This window comes from Epinephelus moara, chromosome 14 (genome assembly GCF_006386435.1).
Source record: "Epinephelus moara isolate mb chromosome 14, YSFRI_EMoa_1.0, whole genome shotgun sequence".
NCBI classification, from domain to species: domain Eukaryota; kingdom Metazoa; phylum Chordata; class Actinopteri; order Perciformes; family Serranidae; genus Epinephelus; species Epinephelus moara.
The window spans coordinates 3,590,464-3,611,545 of NC_065519.1; the positions used below are offsets into that span (position 1 = coordinate 3,590,464).

At 42.6% G+C, this 21,082-nt stretch overlaps 1 protein-coding gene across 1 annotated transcript; it reads left to right on the forward strand.

Moving 5' to 3' along the window:
- The first annotated feature begins 1,965 nt into the window (after positions 1 to 1,965).
- Positions 1,966 to 2,952, forward strand: LOC126401126 (serine/threonine-protein kinase D1-like). Its single transcript, XM_050062229.1, has one exon. The coding sequence runs from the start codon at positions 2,503 to 2,505 to the stop codon at positions 2,950 to 2,952; it is 450 nt and encodes a 149-aa protein (XP_049918186.1). The 5' UTR covers positions 1,966 to 2,502.
- Positions 2,953 to 21,082: the final 18,130 nt, after the last annotated feature.

Sequence of the window (21,082 nt, forward strand, 5' to 3'; positions counted from 1 at the left end):
ACGTCCACTAAAAGTGCATTTTTTTCCACACAGATAGGCTCGGATTGTTAGTATAATTATCTGACAACATAACGGAAAGGAGAAATGAACGTCTGTGTTTACCTTTAGCTGGATTCAGACATGTTCCTCTGCCTGTTGCTGCTCCCTCTCTCTCCTCGTCCGCTCTTCAGTTTCAGTGAGCTCTGCGTCCGTGTACGTCCGTGTTCAAATAAATACGGGCGGTCATCAAATTCAAATGGCTCATCCAGATCCAGTTGGTCAAAATTGGGTAAAAATTCGGACGTTTGTTGTAGCAAGTCAAAACACTCACTCAGAGAGTGACTCCAAACAAAGTAACTCCTCGCGTTTGTAAGGTCACTCCAGCAGCATTCTCGGAACCCATCGGCTGTATTCGGCATCTGACTTCCGGCAGACGGCGATACAGCCGATGGGGGCAGACCCTCAATTTTTTGGCATTCCGGTTTGATTTCCGTTTCCGTTTATATTTAAGTAAATATGCTGAACCATTGCGATGGATTCAGAGTTTGCAGTGACGCCAGTTATGTTCCACCTCGTTAGTTCACCGCACGGAGCGTTTAACCTGGCAACAACTGCAGCCGGCTCAAACGTGATTGGTCAATATCACACGGACTACAAACAGCCTACAACCGGAAACCAGGGCTCTTCCACTCTTCTTCCAGAGACAAGATCTCCGGGTTTTGTCTACAGACTCTACATTCACTGTTCACTGTTGTCGGATAATTATACTAACAATCCGAGCCTATCTGTGCGAAAAAAATGCACTTTTAGTGGACGTATTTTGACGTTGTTTGACGCTGTCTGAGTGCCCTATTACTGACCATGTGTCAATATGTGACGAGCTGGGATAAGAACAGGTTGGACAGACCTGTCACTCAAAACACCCCGCCCTTGATTATGTTTAACTTTAAGCTTTAATGACATGTAAACAGGTGAGTTGTATAAAAATTCATCCACGTTCTCACCACAAACGAAGCGGACCGAGACCGTCTTGGTTTTGGTGCACACCTGAGTGAGATTGCTGTGTTCACACCTGCCCAAAAGAACCACACTGAGGGGGCAAATGAACTTGGGACGGGCAGGTGTGAGAGCATCCTAAGCTGTAATTGGCTCGTTGTTTCTTTAACAGAAGAATAGAGCGATGAGTGAACACAACACCAGACCTGTCTGAATTAAACCAGGCTAGAAACAACCTCCTGGTGGCGCTGTGTTACAGAACTGTCAGGAGTTTACAAAACATCATCCATCAGTGAACACACCTCTTCTTCTGACCATGATTTAAATTCTCATTATCATCCCTTCATCCTCAAACTTGTCCCAACTTACTTTCTCTTTCTTTTTTTAATTTAGGGGTTTATCTGTCCAGTTCTGTCCAGATCAGGGTCTTTGCCGACACTGAGGACAGGGACAGAAGCTTTGTGAGGTCATTTTGGGGCTAAATCCACTATTTTAAGACCATTTTTAGGTCAGCAAAATAAAATAAAGATTCAGGATTCATGTGAGGAAATAAAAAGATAAGGATTATTCTCACGAGGCTGAAATGTCCCAAAGAGTTTCCATGAAAGAACTTTGCAATCTGGCACTAATTATTGGAGGAAATAGAAACAAGTTTTGAGTCTTTATTCAGAACGAACATATGTTCTTAAAAGAAGCGCTGCATTTAAATAAAACCTGCAGAAAATATCACAGCAAACCTTGAAATAAAATGTGAAAAGTTCAAACCAGAAAAAGTTTCCCTTCTGAAATCCTGTTTAAAGCTCTGATCCCGTCTTGGGATTGTTAGTTTTTAAAGTCACAACCTTTTAATTTAACCATGAAATACCAAAAGAATGAATTAATAACAAGTTTCCTTTTTGAAAATCATCAGTTTATTGGACAGATTATCCAACAAGTGAAAAAACTCTTCATCTTTAAACATCAGGCTGTACATGATGAAGTGAAACTCACTTTCCCAAATTAAAGACTGTAAATAAACTCTCTCTGCACATTTCTCCCGTCATGCATCCATCATCCATCAGTCCAGGAGGCTTCCCTCTCTCCTCTCCTCTTCTCTCTCCTCTCCCCTCCTCCCCTCCCTCCTCCTCCTCTCCAGCCACTGTTGACGTCCATGGCTCTGTCACCCGCATCACCGGTTTCCACGCTGTTCTGTGGTCCAGTCATGTAGTCATTATGGCTCTCCTTATTCCCTCTGTATCCACGTCCTGTCCCTGTTTGTCTTCTCACGGCTCTTCTGCGCTTTCCCTCTCACTTCTCTTGTAGTTAATCAGTCGTCGTTTCTGTCGGAAACTCTTTGTTTTTGCGCTTTTCTGACGCTTCCAGGAGTTCCGTGCGTCCGAGCGCCTCTCCAGCTTCAGCTCCCTCCTCTGGCTGCTCCACCTGGACCCGTTCATCTCCCCATTCACTCACCCGTGCGGTCATTTAATCAACGTCGGGAGTCCTAATTGTTTCCTGGCAGCGTTGGAGACCACCGGGGAAAAGGCTCATATGAGTGCGCCTCCGCTGATCCGTGCGCCCAGCCCGCTCCCGTTCTCAGGGGGGACAAACAACACCAACACCGGCACCGGGGGAGGAGGAGGAGGAGGAGGAGGTGGTGGTGGTGGTGGTGGAGGGGGAGGAGGTGGCGATGTGATCTCCTTCCACATCCAGATCGGTCTGAGCCGGGAGCCGGTGCTGCTGGACGCCGCAGAGCTCAGCCTCAGTCAGGTCCGGGAGGTGGCGTGCTCCATCGTGGACCAGAAGGTAACTGAGAGAGTGGACCCAGTCCTCATCAGGCACTTTGTAACTCCTGCACAAGTTTTAATGGTGTGCCAAAAGTTTAAGTTTAAAAAGTTAAAGTGCTGCAAGCGTTTTGTTTTAAATATTGATACATCAAAGGCCGAATCAATATGTGTATTTATATTTTACAGTAAAACTAAAGGCAAATTCCAACTTTAAATAAATCAATTTTTTTAAGCTTTAATGTCAAACCTGCAAAATTATACATAAAAAAATAAAAACAAAGAACACAGAGTCAGTACTGATGCACAGTATGTGCCCAGATCAAATGAAGAAAAAATAAAAGTAAAATAAAATACAGTTAGCAACTTACAATTATTGTACTCAGGGGCCCCTGGGGCCTCAACACAGTCCCATCTGCAGGACGCACAGGCCCCACTTTGTTTGTGTGGTCATTTGATTTAATACATCACTTAAGGATTTGTTGTATGAACCTGACTGGTTTGAATAAACTTTATTTTGTCAGTTTTCCAGCGTAAACTCACAGTCTATTAAAAACCTTCTTTAAACTGCAGACACAAAGCGACAGCAGAGACACGCAAAATGACCACAAAGTGTCACGAGATAAATGTGAAGAGACGCAAAATGATCACAGAGATACCAAAAAATGACTGCAAATAAACTCAAAATTGCAAATAGACTCAAAGTGACCTCAAAGAGGTGCAAAATGACACATACCAACTGCAAAGAGACAAAAAATGACGCAGTATGACAGCAAAGAGATGTGAAATGACCTCAACAAGATGCAAAATTACCTAAAAGAGATACAGAATAAGCTTAGAGATGCAAAACAATCCCAAAGACGAGCAAAACAACAGCAAAGAGACACAAAATGACAATGAAGAGATGCAAAACTACCACAAAGAGACTCAAAATGACGCAAATGACCACAAAGAGACATAAAACGATGTCAGAGATTCAAAACAAACGAGAAGCGATGCAAAATGATAGAAGAGAAATGCAAAATGCAAAGAGACACAAAATGACTGCAAGGACACAAAATGACCACAAGTAGACTCAAAAGCAAAATGACTTCAAAGAGACCCAAGACTGCAAAGAGATGCAATGTGGCCTCATCGGGATACAAACGACCACAAAGAGACACAAAATGACACAAAATGATCTCAAAGAGATGCAAAATGTTTAAAAACAGACACAAACGACTGCAGAGAGACTCAAAACAACCTCAAAGAGCTTTGAGTCGACCCCAAACAGGCATCTTTTCAGACTTGGTCACTGAAACCTGTCGTGTAGCTGACATTTTCCCACATGCAGGGACAGTACATGTATGTACATGTGTGTGCGCGTGTAGGAATATTCAATAACATGTATGGATGACGTGCGGTGCCACAGGCGATGCCGTCTATAGAAACACTCAGTCAATGACACAACATTAACCCTTTGTGACCTGCTGGACCCTCATGTGACCCAACTCCCCTCCACTACATCACGCTTTATTGACCAGACATTTATTCAGCATGGTGTCTGAGGCCGTTTCTGGTGTTGTGAAAAGAAAAATGTCGGACAGAAAGTTAACTTGAATTCTTTGGGCTGTTTCCACACAATCGTGTCAGAAACAAACTGAATGTTTGTGAAGATTCGGCAGATTAGACCAATAATGATTTAAAAAAAGTGACATATTTTGTTTCAACACAATGAGACGACAACACGGAGTCACCTTGTTGTGCCTTCGAATGTGCTGCTGGCGACAGTGTGATGTTTGACTGCAGGTTGGAGAGGAGACATGCAGTGTGTGGGTTTTCTATTGTTTGTTTTGTTTTATTTGTCTGGTTATTTCTCTGCTTTACTACATAATTGCATGGAAAACAACAGACGAGGCAGAGGGAAGTATTGTTCGTCCTTATTCGAATGTTTTCAGATATTAAGGAGCTGTTTGTTTTTTCTGGATAATGCTGCATATGTGTCTGAACGCCTCTTGCGGTATGAATAACGTCAGCCTAGTGAGCCAGGCTAAAGTAAGGTAGCCATTGGATGCTAGCTGTTAGCGTGTTCTCCTCCGCCTCACATGTAGCAGCAGTCCGCTGAAGGAATCTGTCCTCACTTAGTTTGACCTGGGATCCTCATGGACACGTTTTCTCACATACACAACATGCTAATGGTATTAGCAATAAGCCTATGACACTCTACATTACAAAAAATTAGCCTAGCAGCTAGCAGACTCTTGCTCTACTCGTATGAAGTCAGGACCAACAGCAATATTCAACAAAGGTATAGTTACAAAAGGTTCAGCTCCATTATAACTCACAAGGTTCACTGAAAAGACAGTTGTCTTTTGGTCTTTTGGTGGACACGTTTTCCAACACGTTCTCGTCCCAAGTCGTCACATATTGCCGCTTTGTCAGTGGACTTTCACGTCTGCGTATTACACACTAGGTGTCCTCTTGCATCTGCTGTCGAGGTTCCAGGAGAGGGCTAGCAATGCAAAGACATCAACAAAAGCACATGATTAGGTTTAGAAAAAAACATCATGGTTTGGCTCTACATTCATACAGGAAGTGAACACTGGCCTCCCGGGTGAAAGTGTGGGGCTTGTTGGACCCGTCCACCACCCCTCCTGCCAGCCCTGTAGGGACTTTCCAGCTTCTTATATAACATTGTTACTATGTAGCAGCATCTACTATCTAGTTATCTAGCAGTGTGTCATACCACCCTGACAGGTGCCATCCAGCCATGTCACAAACTGACACCGCCCAGCGGAGTATCACACTGCCACAAAAGGTGACAAAGCAGCTTATACTTCGGAATAAGAACGGGCTGGACAGCTGATAGTGTCCTCGCCTTCTTCGTCAGAGCCCCCTCTCACTCCTCCATAGCTCCAGCCTCTCACCCAAATATGGTCACTTCCTGCTCCAAAAAAACCAAGATGGCGTGGTTAGGTTTAGAAAAAAAACATCATGGTTTGGCTGTGCATTTATTCAGGAAGTGAACACCGGACTCCTGGGTGAAAGTCCGAGGTTTAACGGACCCATCCACCACCCCTCCCACAGACCATACTCAGACGTTCCAGCTCCTCACATTATGTCATTACGGACAGTGTTTCAACCTGACGCTGTCAAGCAGTGCTACAACTGACGTTGTCCAGTGGGCAAAAGGTGGCGTTCGCTGCTGGTGTCTGACACCGAAATCACTGACAAAGCAGCGGTATTTGACGACTTAGACGAATAATAGACGAAGAATAGTGTCCTCATACTGCAGCAACTAAAATATTCACAAATGAAAAACACTAATGGTCGGTGATAAGTAGTGTTTAACTTTTGATTGAACACTAAATTAAAACCCTCGGCGCACACTGCAGCACAATCAAACAGATGCGCAACTCAGAGCATCAGAAGTGTCTCTGACACCAGACTCAGAGCGGACCGGTGGAACTGGAAAATGCATATTAGGCCTGCTAGTTACTACTTACCTTTTTCAAGTGATTTCCCAAATTTGTTGTTGAGTTGTGATATGCCAGTTGCTTTTGGCAAATCTGGCACTCTGCTTTCTGGGGGTTGTCAAGGCATATTTTGAAATGCAACCACACATCTGATGACCTCTTGGACATGTCTGCCAGCTCTGAGTGCACTCGTTGTCAGTATCGGACTGGTGGGGGTTAGTGTTGCGTTTATGGCCTCCCCCCAAAAAACGGAGAAAAAAAAAGCGCTGAAGCTTCAATTTTTTTTTTTTCACAATCGAATCCCGTGCCATCGAACGAAGCTTCGAAGCTTCAAATTTTTTGGGCCAGCCCTAATCATAACACTGTAAAAAGGTTCTGTCCGACGTCTTAAGAAGCTGATGCTGCCTGTGGCGAATCATACCCCTGCAAAAGGTGGCTTATGGCTTTAGGTGTCTGACCCCGAAGCAGCAGTATATGATGACTTAGCCGTCCTGACGAATACACACGGACTAGTCTGCCGATAGTGTCCTCATACTGCTGCGACAGGTGTTATGAACCGACACCTTCCGACAGCGTATCACAACACCACAAAAGGATCTGTCTGGCTGTGTAAGAAACTGATGCTGCTTGGTGGAGTATCATACCCCCATGAAAGATGGCGTCAGAATGAGAACGGGCTGCGTTTCCCATGTACACAACATGCTAACATTATTAGCATAAGCCTATGACGTTTCCCATTGCATAAATTAGCCTAGCGACTAGGCTAATGCTATTTTTGTGGAGGCTTTATTGTCTTCACAGTTTATTGTTTCTTATCTGTGAAAAAAAGGAATAAAAGCATTGTTGCACCTGAGGGAAATGGTTCCAGCTTACAGAAATAAACAGGAAGTCTATGCATGGGCCTGCGTCACCGTGACATGTAGTTACATTCCTGGGGAGGGCATGTCAGGCTACAGCGAAGGGTAGGCCTATTCGTGGTTTGCAGACACGCACAATGCCAACATTGTCCTCTGTGCTGATTGTCAGTAGCGTGTAGAGTGTAGTAGATGGTTTGACCATGTTCTCAATGCACAACTGGCTTGAGACAGTCATAGCACATCCGTCTGGCATTGAGGTGGTGATATTAAAAACCAACATCTTAGCTATCTACTGCAGTTAAGTCCTTCTGTCTACTATAAGTTCAAGGTGTGTGGTGAGACGAACTTCCTCTAAAACACTGTTAGATCTGTGGATTGAGGATGTAACAGACAGCATTCCTCTTCGATGGCGAGAGTGTAATCAACGGGAGACTTGAGATTTATTCGCAAAGCCTCCAGAAACACATGAACACACCACATTTCTCTGATGGCTTGCAGTGTGTTTAGCAGTGTTTCCCTCCATGTGTAAAGTGTACAGTATGTGAGCCTGGAAATCAGCGATCTGCTCCAGTGTTAGTCAGAGTGGTGACTCACTCGGAGGCTCAGTCACTTCTCGTTGGAAACAGGATGAATTCTGCCTTTGTTCGCTCGCTCTGCAGGGGTTTCTCTGTTTTTCTGGCTTTTGCTTTATGAACTGAAGCTGTTGCCAAGCGTTCACAATTAAACTGCGCAGACACACACAGACAGTGTCAGTGTCCTTATGAATGTGATAGATGTCCACGTTCTCACATACACAAGCAGAGCAATGAGTTTGTGAATGTGAGTGTGTTTTGCTCTCATTTACACAAATAATGATGTTACGAATCTGATTTTTCTGTCAACACTGAATCTGTCCCAAAATCGAGAGATTATAGGAGAGATTATATTCATTTATTTATTAATTTACCTGTTTCGTAATCATTTTATTCTACTTTTTCTGTTTGCATAAAGCTTCCGTTGGAAGTAAATGAAAAAGTAAATGTACTAAACTTGTGGTACTGCAGGATTAAGATCAGGATGGTATCCTCATAGAATCTGGATGAGACTGTGACGGGATTTGAACCGAATGGGGGAAAGGTTAGAACAGGATCAGGAATAAAGGAAGCAGGAACCTAATGGTATTCTGATGGTATCCTGACTGAATCTGGGAGAAGTGGAGAAGGGAATTGGATGAGATTGAAATGGTATTGGGACAGAATCGCGATCACAATAGGGAACGAACAGAAAGAGAATCTGGATGAGATTGGGTTTTGGATAGGGATGCGATTATACCTGTAACTTGTGGCCAAAGATGTCAAATATGCCTAACATAAAGTTTCATTGTCTATGGAGGGTGCAACGTATTTGCTGCTGGCTACAGGTGTGCTAACATTAGCTGCAGGTACCATGGGAGGCTTTTAGGCATCAAACATGGTATCAGGACCCAACCGTACCTTTCCTTGGTTCTTCTCTTTCTCTCAGTTAGTGTTGGCTAACACTAAGCCAACATCAATGAAGACAGTGAAAAAAGACCTAGTTAATTCCAACAGCAAGTTAAATAGCTAGTTAATTAATTACCTAAGGATGCTGATGAAGTACAAGAGAGAACAGACAGAAAGGGAAGGAATTTGGATGGGATCAGGATGATATTGGGTTTTGGATAGGATTGTGATTGTAGAGTTGGGTACTTTTCACATTTGAACTGATATGACAGTAACCAGTGCTACTTTTTTTTGGTACTTACTCCCTCATCTTTTGGCCGAAGATGTCAAACGTGCCTTGTGTTAAGTTTTGTTGTTTGTGGAGGGTGCAACTTCTTTGCTTCTGGCTGAAGGCATGCTAATGTTAGCTGCTTTTAGGCATCAAACACAGCACTGGGACCCAATTGTGCCCATCTTTGGTCTTTGTCTCTCTCAGTATGTGTTTGCTAACGCTAGTAAAAATGCTAAGCTAACGTCAACATAATGAAAAAAAAGCCCAGTTATCTCCAACAACAAATTATCCAGCTAGCTAATTAAGTACCTGAAATGATGATAAAAAATACCTGTCTTAAAGGGATAGTGCACCCAAAAATGAAAATTCAGCCATTATCTACTCACCCATATGCCGAGGGAGGCTCAGGTGAGGTGTCCTCCCAACACTTGTGGAGATCCAAGGGGAGAGGAGGTAGCAACACAACTCCTCTCTGTGCACAGCGCTCACATGTGCACGCGAGACCAGCGAAAGCACATGAACACACATGAACGCGGTGCCCATGTCTCACGGTCTTGCGCAAGCGCACACACGTGAGCGCGGTGCACAGAGAGGCAGTCAGAGTTCAAATGATGTTTTTCCAAACAACTTTTTATGTCGGGGCTTCAGGACACTTGGATCACTACAGACGAGCAGTATGGAGATATTTTGTGGTTTCAATTATGTGTTTTTGGACGTTTGAATCTGGGGCGCCGTCAGCCTCCAATAAGTAGAGTTGTGTTGCTACCCACTCTCCCTTTGGATCTGGGGCGCCGTCAGCCTCCAATAAGTAGAGTTGTGTTGCTACCCACTCTCCCTTTGGATCTGCCCAAGTGATGTGAGGACTCTAAAACTTCACCTGAGCCTCCCTCGGCATATGGGTGAGTAGATAATGGCTGAATTTTCATTTTTGGGTGCACTATCCCTTTACAGTTTCATCGTCTATAGAGGATTCAACCTCTTTTGCTTAAGGCGTGCTAGCATTAGTTACGGCTATTGCGGGTGGCTGTCAGGGTTAGGGTGCCCCCGCGGCACTTCACGCCTCTCTGCTCGTACATACCAGCTCCCGTAGCAGCTCTTTTTCTCTGCTCCTATGGCAGCTCGACTCCCCTCCTCACCTTTGACCTATAGAGAGAACTTTGTTGCTGTTGCTCTGTCTCATGTGTCCTGTTCTGTCATTATAAGGACGAATGGCCGCAAAATGTCACCTAGCGAGCCATAGCTCTGGAGATCAAGTTTAATCTGTGGCTGTCCACACATGATTTTAAGCTAATGCAGAAATGGGGAAAGTAAAGTTTTTTAAGTGAAAATAGTAATAACATTGCATGGTTGTTTGTTGACGAGCTGCAGGGCAACGTGTCCAGTGTGTCCAAGGGGTGGTACTTCATGTGTATCCAGAACCTGAGGAATTTTCAGTTCCCTTCAGCCCTTCATGTAGACCACCCCATTGGTCTCATGTTGAAATGCAACATTAAAGCAGCATTTTCAGACTAACTCGCTCTGGAGAGCAAATTAGAAAATGGTGGAAAAACATCTGCTTAGTGTGAATGTGAGCCACAAATGGAGATTAAAATAGGAACATTTTTGCACATTAGTGTGGACATTTCCTCACAGACACACACTCTCTCTCACACACACACACACGCACACACACGGTGTGACGTGTCCATTATCTCTGCTCAGATTCACTAATCGTCTCATTTCAGGTGAAAATCACCTCATTTCCCCACAGTGAGACTTTTACACCTGAACACACACACACACACACTCACACACACACCTGAAACCTGAGAGCCAGGATGCTAACGGCTTGACACTGTGCGACAGACACAAAGACAAATGCACACACACACACACACACACACACACACACACACACACACACACACACACACACACACACACACACACACACACACACACACACACGGGTTGCTGATTAAGTGTTTGTTAGCAGGTTGTTATATATTCTACGGAGGAATGTAAAGTACAGCAGGTCACCGCGACACCTGTTCACACACCACACCTGTGTGACATCGCTCACAACATGCGACACTTAACACTTCAAATGGCACAAAATGAACTGATTAACAAGAGGTGTGTGTGTGTGTGTGTGTGTGTGTGTGTGTGTGTGTGTGTGTGTGTGTGTGTGTGTGTGTGTGTGTGTGCGTGTGTGTGAAATGCCTTTTTATAAATGCTTCGAAAGGTTTTCAAAAACTCAAACTGTTTCTTCAACAAAAGATCAAAGTTTCTGGTCCTCTAAATGTTTGACTGACAGATCTGAGGTCCAATCACAGCTGAGACTAAACATCTGGTTTCTTTAGCTGCTTGCTCATTGGCTGATCTGTCCAATAAAGGTGATGGTTAACTTTGTTTGTTATCAGGCTGTACAGAGCTTTAACACATTAAAACACAACTGTCTCGTCAGACACTGGCTGTTTTTCTCCAGATATTAGAAACTCTGGATTTGGCTGCTTCTTTTCAGCAGAAACAAGTAGTGAACTTAACATTAACATGTCCGTAACTTTTAAGTTGATATGTCAAACGTGTTAGCAAACAGTTTTCTTATTTCCACATCCAGCAGTTCAAGTAAATACAAAAGCATGAACCTTGGTTCAGACTTTCAGGTGTAACAATGCCCTCAGATCAAGGCAGTAATTATAAAATATATTAAAGGGATAGTGCACCCAAAAATGAAAATTCAGCCATTATCTACTCACCCATATGCCGAGGGAGGCTCAGGTGAAGTTTTAGAGTCCTCACAACACTTGCAGAGATCCAAGGGGAGAGGAGGTAGCAACACAACTCCACCTAATGGAGGCTGACGGCGCCACAGATTCAAACGTCCAAGAACACAAAATATCTCCATACTGCTCGTCCGTAGTGATCCAAGTGTCCTGAAGCCCCGGCATAAAAAGTTGTTTGGAAAAACGTAAACAGGACACTTGGATCACTACGGACGAGCAGTATGGAGATATTTTGTGGTTTCAATTATGTGTTCTTGGACAAGATTTTTGGACAACAATACGATATTGCTGATATCACAAAATCTGCCACGATACGATCTTGATTCGGTGCCATTCAGGGCTTGATCGAGATGAGATGATATCATCTGCCCATTTAACACAGTCTGTTACAGAAGACGCTGCCACAACTTTTCTGTTTTGCTTTTGGCCATAAAAGAAAAAAGGTGTCAGTGATAACTGTCAAGGTTCAGAGACTAAACAACTGTTTTTTGCTGCTCACTCATTATGAGTTTAAGCATGTTTTCATTGCATAAATTAGCCTAGCGGCTAGCAGAGTTTTCCTCTACTCATGCTTACCATATTACATGTAATGTTATTATTTTTCTTAGTCACCTTTGGTTTAAGTCGCTGCATCTCCCGACAGAACAGCTCGGTTGAATATCAGCCTGTTTGAATGTTTTTTCGGTCGAACATCGTGAAATCATGAAACGGAGCAGCTAATGTTGCTAAAGCAAGAAGTTAGCGGAGTGAGACGCCGTCCAGGCAGGTAACGTTGTGTTTTATCTCGTAATGTCATAGTTTACATATGACATGTGCTCTGTCTGTTGACCGACCAGTTTTTTCTCCAAAATTGATATTGAATTGAACACGTCTACTCTGCTGATTTATTCACAAATAAATAACGTCAAATAATAACTCGGTTCTTTTATGGAAGAGGAATCAATGGTGACGAGATCCGCAGGTAGTGTTAGTGTCTGTGCACTTTACTACCTTTGTTATAAGGGCAGACGGCTGAAGACAGAAAATACAGGCCAACATTTGCAGTATTTTTTGTGTTGCAGTGTGTATGGAGATGTTTGTCAAACGATGGTCGTGTGGACACAATTTTTTTTAAACAGAGGAAGTGAACGATCTGTGTTTGAAAATATCTGTATGTGTTCAGACAGTGTTGACTCCATGGCTACGGCCTTGCCTCGGACATACCAGATTAAAATATCTTTAGTTCTCGTTCGCTAAAACTGAACAGACTGAGCTGAAAATCAAAATCAGGTGTGACACTGATGAAATGAACCTCTGAGAGAGAAGATATCAGATGGCTGGGCTGCAGCTCTGTCGAGGTAAAGATGGACTTTTGTTCCCAGTAATGACCCAAACACCGTCACTGGCATCTGTGTTCACACACACACACACACACACACACACACACACACACACACACACACACACACACACACAGCCCTCTGCCACTCTCTAACAGTAATAATAAAGCTGTGTGTGCTGTGTTTCTGTCGGTAGCAGTTTCTTCTTGTTGCCTGGCAACTGATGATGATTGCGGCTGTGAAGTGTCCTTCTAAGGGCCATTATGACACACACACACACACACACACACACACACACTGAATGAAGCAGAACAGATGTGTGTGTGTCATTGTTCTCTCTCTTTCATCTCCTCACTTTTTTATCCATTCATGTCTCTTTATTCATCTCAGTTTCTCTCGTTCCGTCTCCGTGTCTTGTCTTTACCTTCTCTCCTTAAAATCTGTTGATATCTTTATTTTTGTCGACGTGTTCAGACTCAAACCAACACTGCATGTATCTACAGACAAATATAGTGTGTGTATCTACATCCTGATTATATCTTCTTCCTCTGTGCCATACAGCTCCATCAGGCTCACCAGTGATACAAAATCAACTATATGTTCAGTAGAAACCAGTGAGCATACACACAGGAAGTCAGACATTACAGAGAGACAGACCAACATGTTTTTAGTTTGGGTGTAATTAAAACTGTATTATCATAACTGCCACTTGTGAGGGCAAAGCAACATGAGACTTAACGCTGATCTTTTATAAATGTAGCAGCTACACTGTTATATTGATGTATGCACACACAGAGAAATATTTGTTTGTTAGCAGTATTTATGAAGTGGAAATATATGATTACCTCGCTGACCGTCATTTAGCCTTTTGTAATTTGAGGTACATTATGTTATTTTTGTAAAATGTCATTTAAAGTCTACGTTAAAGAATTTAGAACATCATTACACATCATTTTGATTCAGTGTCAGGAGAGATATTTTCAGATTTACGTCTTTTACTCTTCTATCTAAAATGCTAACGTTACACTGGGCAGATAGTGTCAGAGAAGGAAGAGCTCAGATCATTTACTTAAGTAAAAGTACCAATACAACAGTGTTAAAATACTTGATTAAAATCAGAGGTTCTGTATCTGAAAGTTTACTTAGTAAAGTTTTATCAAAATAAAAGTACTTTAAAGTTTATTTCCCAACCTAGTGGTCGGGCCCCTCCACTGGGTCACCAGAGAGAGAAGAAGAAGAATTTAAGTTCTGATGTGAAAAATCTTTGCTTTTTTGGACGAAATTTTGGATAGTTTCCCGCCATTTGCCAGAATAAATGTTGGTCTTGTATTTCTGCTAACCACAGATACGTGACATTTGCACATTATTAAGTAGCAGATACTTTTAAACTTTATGTTTTAGCAACGCTAGCAAAGCTTTTGTGGCGATGACCTCATAAAAAACAACTGCATTTCGTAGCACTGTCCTGGCTGGAAAAGCTGGATTGTACTGGGAAGAAACAACTGCTTTTTCATGGTTCTATCTGGGGAGGGAAATGCAAGGATGTCTTGGTAAAAAACAAAGACTTGTCGTGGCAGTGTTGTGGTCAAAAAACAACTGCTTTTCATGGCACAATCCCGGGCTGGAAAAGCAGCAATGGCTTGGTTAAAAACGTGCTTGTCATAGGACTTTGCCGGCAGGAAATGCAGGAATGTCTTAGTAAGAAACAGCAGCTTTTTGTAGATATGTCATGGTAAAAAACAACCAATTTTCATGGTTCTATCCAGGCAGGAAATGCAGGGATGTCTTGGCAAAAAACAAACACTCTTTGTGGCAATGTTGCGGTAAAGGGATGGTTTAGTTAAAAACAACTGCTTTACGTGGTTCTATCCTGGCAGAAATGCAGGATTGTCTTAGTAGGAAACAGCAGCTTTTTGTGGCACGATCCCTGGTAGAAAAACAGGTCACTTCAAAGTACCCACCTTTGCTGCCTATAAAGCTGGAAACACAGCAACTGGTCACTTAAACACAGCCAGTTTTGTTGTTTGCTGGTCTTAAACAGTGGTCTGCCGCTTTGCTGGCGTAGGTGTCACGTCATCCACCATCCCCTCCTCCTGACGACAGAATCAGCTCATATACTACGTCACTTTAGAAGCGTAGATAAGATACGTATGTAAATTGTAAATGTAACACAGTCGTTTTGCAGAAACACTTTTGATGGAAACATGATAAGGAGCACCAACAAGCTTATTATAAGGGGAACGGGTCGAAAATCACATGAAACATTGAATTAATCTTTAAGTAATCTTAATCTGAAATGTAATCAGTAACTGCAGCTGCAGATAAATGTAGTGCAGCAGAGGTATAAATTAGCATAAAGTGGAAATACAGAAATACATTGATATTGTATTTAGTTACAGCACTTTATTAGAGTACGAACGCAGAGTGCAGATCTTTGTCTCATATAAACACAAAAACATTTTGAAACGCAGAGTGCAGATCTTTGTCTCATATAAACACAAAAACATTTTGATTTGTTTACGCACACACAGATCAAACTGTGTCTGCTGCTGTCACTGCTGATGTCACTAAATAATCACACACACACACACACACCTTTATAGCTGGCATCATGCAGCATGTCCTGTCGTCATGGTGATAGCCCCTTCTCAGCCCCATTAGATGATCTAAGCGAGGACCACCATCATCATCATCATCATCATCTCTGCTGTAACTCCTGCTTGGGTGATCTTCATGCAGCAGTCAAACCATTCTNTCCTGTCGTCATGGTGATAGCCCCTTCTCAGTCCCATTAGATGATCTAAGCGAGGACCACCATCATCATCATCATCATCATCATCTCTGCTGTAACTCCTGCTTGGGTGATCTTCATGCAGCAGTCAAACCATTCTGTCTCTTTTTGTGTCTTAACCACACTCAAGTTGAAACGAGGTGAAGAGTTTGGTTTGGAGACGAAGATTTCAGCTGCTGTTAGCGAGCGTTTCTGTGCGCTCACAGTCAGTCACTGATGCTGTAAACATAATGAGTGTTTCACACATTAAACCTACAGCTGCACTGGCTTCAGCAGACCCTTTTTTTCCTCACAGCAGGCAGGAGAAGCACAGGTGGAGCTAATAACATTAACGATGGCTCGGCTCCAACAAGTGTCCCAGTGAGCCGCGACAGTCAGCCAGCATTCACAACAACAGCAGGGACCTGGAACTGGCTCATTTAAATGCTGTGTCGTTAATGTTATTGATTACACCTGTGATTTTACCCGCTGTGAAAAAGGCCTGTTAGTGGGCTTTTATTCTCTTTGATACTGAATCTGTCCACACAGCTCACAGAGGAGTTCAGACAATCCCCAACTAAACATTTCATTTCACTCTGCACATCCTGGACTTAAAGGTCAGTATGGAGACCTGTTCATCATAATTTTCTTTACAGCATCACTGATGCCCAAAAACAGGCCAAAGATGCCAGTGATCAATCTTGAGGCAAATTTGTGATCTTGTGTTACATAAATAAAACTGACCTGACTTCAATAGAATCAAAAGTGTTGTTCAGCAAAAATAAAAACATTAAAAAATAAGAAATGGTTGAACAGCAGAGCTCACGATGAAGTAATTCACTCAAGTACTGTGACTTTTACGATATCAGCGTGATTATAGCCCAACACAGCATCATACTGTCGTACTCGCATTGTCGGTTCGGATCGTGAATGACGGATCGTGTCATATGCGATAATTCATCGTTTCATCTGGTGTAGTGTGTCTATAACAACCGACACCATGTCTGGGACGCCTCACGATGTCCCGACAGAAAGTCTAGCATGTTTATTTTCTTGTTGTCGTTCACGACTTCGTCACAGCTGTCACTTTGACCAATAGGAACACAGAGCGATCTGCTACTGTGCAAACTGTGTGACAACAACAGCCCAGCCTTTCAGATATTTCCTGTAGGGACGTTAGCACACAGAGTAAAAAGGAAACTGCAGAGGCACTTTATCAACCCCTTTACTCAGCACAGCTGCAGAGGCTACCAGCTGCATGTCAAACACACGACATTAGAAACATACCGTCATTTATTATTCCCTCTGGATTTATCTGTTTTTACTTTTTAATCCGCTCCTGTTCGTCCTGTTAAATTGAATTCATCACATCTTCATTTCAAACACTTCCTGTATCCGTTTAAAATTAAAAGCATCTTATAATTTTGACTGGGAGAATCCCTTCATCCTCTAAAAAGGCTTTTATTGTGAAACATTTGCAGGAACTTGCGCTGGAGGATTCAGTGACTTGCATGTTTGCATGCGGTACTTCAAATGTAGCTCCGCCCATCTGGTGACACTTTTTATTTTACTACAACAACATTTCAGCTGAGACATGAACAGACACAGTGACTGAAATAATAGTTATAATAATAAAAATAGGACAAGAATAACCTGATGACAAAATGCACATCGTGACAGAAAACAAGGGATGACTGGTGTGGACCAACGTGCAGTCTGTCACGGCAAGATTTATGACTTCACAATCGCCTAATCTGACAGTGACTGCTGGAATTGACAAAATGTTGTGTTGTCTGAACCCAGCATTGGTCTGTGCAGCCATCATATACATCTCAACGAATTATTTTCACTACATTACTGATTAATTCCGTTTCGCCATTATTTAAATTTCGGTCAAATCTCACTTGAGTTACGCAACACTGCGTCTCGCAAGCGCTCTGAAAAAGTGCATGTATTTGGACGAAAAGTGTATAAAATAATTATAAGCGCACTGGAGACACTGCTTCTCACCTGCACATCTCCTCCTGCACATAATAGAACAAGTGTAGCCTAAATTATAAAAGACGTCAGGGTGGATTTTCTTTGTAGCATTCACCTTTAGATCCGACTCTTTTTTTAAAGTCAGGTAGTGTCCTGTTTGATGAACTCACTGCAGAGCAGCAACATGTTCCCACTCGCTGCCTTTTCTTTTGTGTGTGACCCCACTGCCCAGCTAACAATAGGCAGTGTGCTTTCTAACCTCCAGCTCACCCACAAGCACCTCGATTTCTGCATCAGGAATATTCTTTTCTCGGTTTTCCTCTCGGTCGTTGATGTGATTTACCATAAATAAACACTGATTAGCTGGCTCATGTCTGTGCATCAGCATTATTGAGGTGCTTTGCATTGACCACATGTGGTTGAATGTGTGTAGAGGGTGTGATATGAGGCTGGTCCACGTGTTGACAATGCCAAGTTGATTTGGGATTTATAAAAGGAAATTGCGTACTGGCAGGCGTACACATGGTTTTATAAATCAGAATATTTTTTGGCGTACGTACATGTCCTTATTTGTGTTTGAGTTTTATAAATGAGGCCCCTGGTGTGGAAGTGGACTGATCAGAGAGCTGGACTGTATCTGAGCTCTGTTAGTAGGTCAACAGTGTGTGTCAGTATTGATCTCTTGTTTACAGCACTGTAGGCTGCAGTAAACAACTCACACTCATCTCACAGCCTCCTCTTAAATTCACTCATCGTCAAACATACTTTAACTCTTAAAGGAAAATGAAGTCCTTTTGTAACAGCAGGGAAAAACAAAATTTAACATCAAACCTCCCAACACCTGTAAAGATCACTAATTAACAACATGTAAACTCTGACTTATCCATGTGACTGTTAAGGAGCAGAAACATAACTTGTTTCTTCATGTGCAACATGTTAGTCTGGAGGTTTAAACTGGTGTCCTCTCACAGAGTTGGTGATTCAAACTAAACTTTCATCTCTGTCAGAGAAAACTGATCTGAGTTCAGACTGTTTACTTACAGCACAGCTACACTCACAGATAACTGAGCCTCCTACCTGCCTGTCAAACACCATCAACCCACAAACCTTCCTGAGACAGTCCGGACTGAGTGGAGTCCTGCGGGGTGAAGCTGTGAAGTCTGGCGGCCGCTTGATCCGCTGCCGTTTAGCAGCGAACGAGCGGAGCTAGCTGCTAACAGCCACCGCTGCAACTAACACACTCCACAAATCCATTCAGCAGCTCCACCATCCACAGTCAGACACACACAGCTGCTTCGCTCTGACTGTGTCTGCTGGATGGTGCAGACTATTTACTGGAGTTCACAGCCTAGAAGATAATAACAAGCACGGCCATTCTTGGCTTTCAAAGTCCGAGAGTCCACCACTAACATTTTTGCCACGTCTCACCTCGTCAATAGAATTAAACATAGATTTCGTCTTTGTTTTTTGTTTGTTTTGTAAACACATTCTATTGCAGTAATACAGAGGTAGTATCACAGTAACAGAAAGACAAGCAGTAAAATTGAACCCATTAACCCAAACATTGCTCACCAATTCCCGAAATGCGAACTGAAATAAATGATCAACAGGATCGTCTTAGATTTTATCATCAAGATCTATTTTTAGCTCGTTATCGTCTTGTTTTTGTCGTGGAAAAAAGGTCGTTAATGAAAAATTTTCATTGTAGTTTTCGTCAAAAAAATTAACACTGAAATCAAAAAGTTTTACCAGCTGTTTTCATTCGTCTTAGTGTATAGAAACATGTTAGCCTTTTTCAAAAACGCCAGTCAAAGAAACCTTTGATGACAGCTTGTATTGACTTCTAGAAGCTACTGGAACAGAGGCAAGACAGGAAGTGACATCATCAATTCAGATATGAGTTATCGACACATCACTAAGTTCACACTCTGATCAGAAACATCATTATTTTATGATTTATGACATCTGCTGAGCAACAAGTTGACACGTTCAGATCTAAGAAAGAAAACAGCCAGCTGAGCTTCTGCTCTGAGACTCCAGTACCCACAATGCCTTGCACAGAGCTTAATATATGCCATAGTACATTCAGTACAGAAAGTATTGAACTGAATTGAATAATAAGCAGAGACGGAGGAGAAGGAGGAGAGGAATCAGCCTTGAGTTCTTGCTGCCATGACAACAAGACTAGCACTGCTGCCATGGTGACACCGCACACACACACACACACACACACACACACACACACACACACACACAAACATGTATCTATGAAGTGTATTGTTGAGGACGTTATTGAGAGACACAGAGAGGTGAAGGCCTGATGAGTGAGAACATGAAAAGTGAAGAGTCTCCTCCTCTTCATCATCTTCGACTTGCTCTGTCCTTTTCTCTCCTTCATCGTCTTCATCACCCTCCTCATCCTCCATGTCATTGTCCTCTGGATTTCTTTCTCCACCTCCTCCTGATCCTGGTGTTTCGTAATATCCTCCTCGTTTGCTTCGTCTTTTCTTTTCTTCATCAGCATCTTCGTCTCAGCTGTCAAAGCTTTATATTTTTACATTTCTGTTTGTGTTCAGATAAACAAACGAGATAGAAAATGATGGTCAGTGTATTAATGAACTTTGGACAGAGCTGTTTACCCCTGCATCTTGATGCTAAGCTAGGCTAACCATGCCCAGACTCCAGCTCTGTACTGAACACACACATGAAAAGTGAAAAGTACAGTTTTCAGATAGTTTTAGTGTGTAAAATCACTGCAGTGAACATGACTGTGCGCACTGGAGACAGCATTGTGGCTGCCACACACTTTTCCTTCTCCGGTTGACTTACATACATCTTCACCTGCACATATAGATTGTGTAAGTTAGTAAAGTCTGGAAATAAAGTCAGTGACAGCTCTCGCACAATTATTAAACTCCATGTCTTCATTTTTGAGTCCTGGTCATTATGAAGGCCAAGATCACCACAACACACTAAAATCATTTTGGCGAGGTGTGAATCAATCAGTCTAAAAGCTATAAACATATAATCACTTCAGCGACACTCGGCTGCCCAGATCAGATCAGCAGCTCATGTTTTTGCATCAGCGTTCATAAGGACCTTTATGACCATTTATAGTTGAATGTGGGCATGCAGAGGGCGGGATATGAGGCGCGTCCACGTGCAGACAATTCAAAGTTGATTTGGGATTTATAAAAGGAAATTGCACACTGTAGGGCATCTGTATGGTTTTATAAATCAGAATATTTTTTGGCGCACGCTTTTTTCTGCTTTTGTCCACACGAACACTTTTAGTATGGATCCTATGCACTGATTTACCTGGTAAAGACCCCTGGTGATGAAACTAATGAAACACTGATTAAGGCAGTTTTATTGGTTTAAAAAAAAAAAAGTCAGCGATGTTCTGATGCTTCTCTTGCTGGATGCTGACGTTGGATTGGTTACCTCACACACTGATGACTACTTTGATT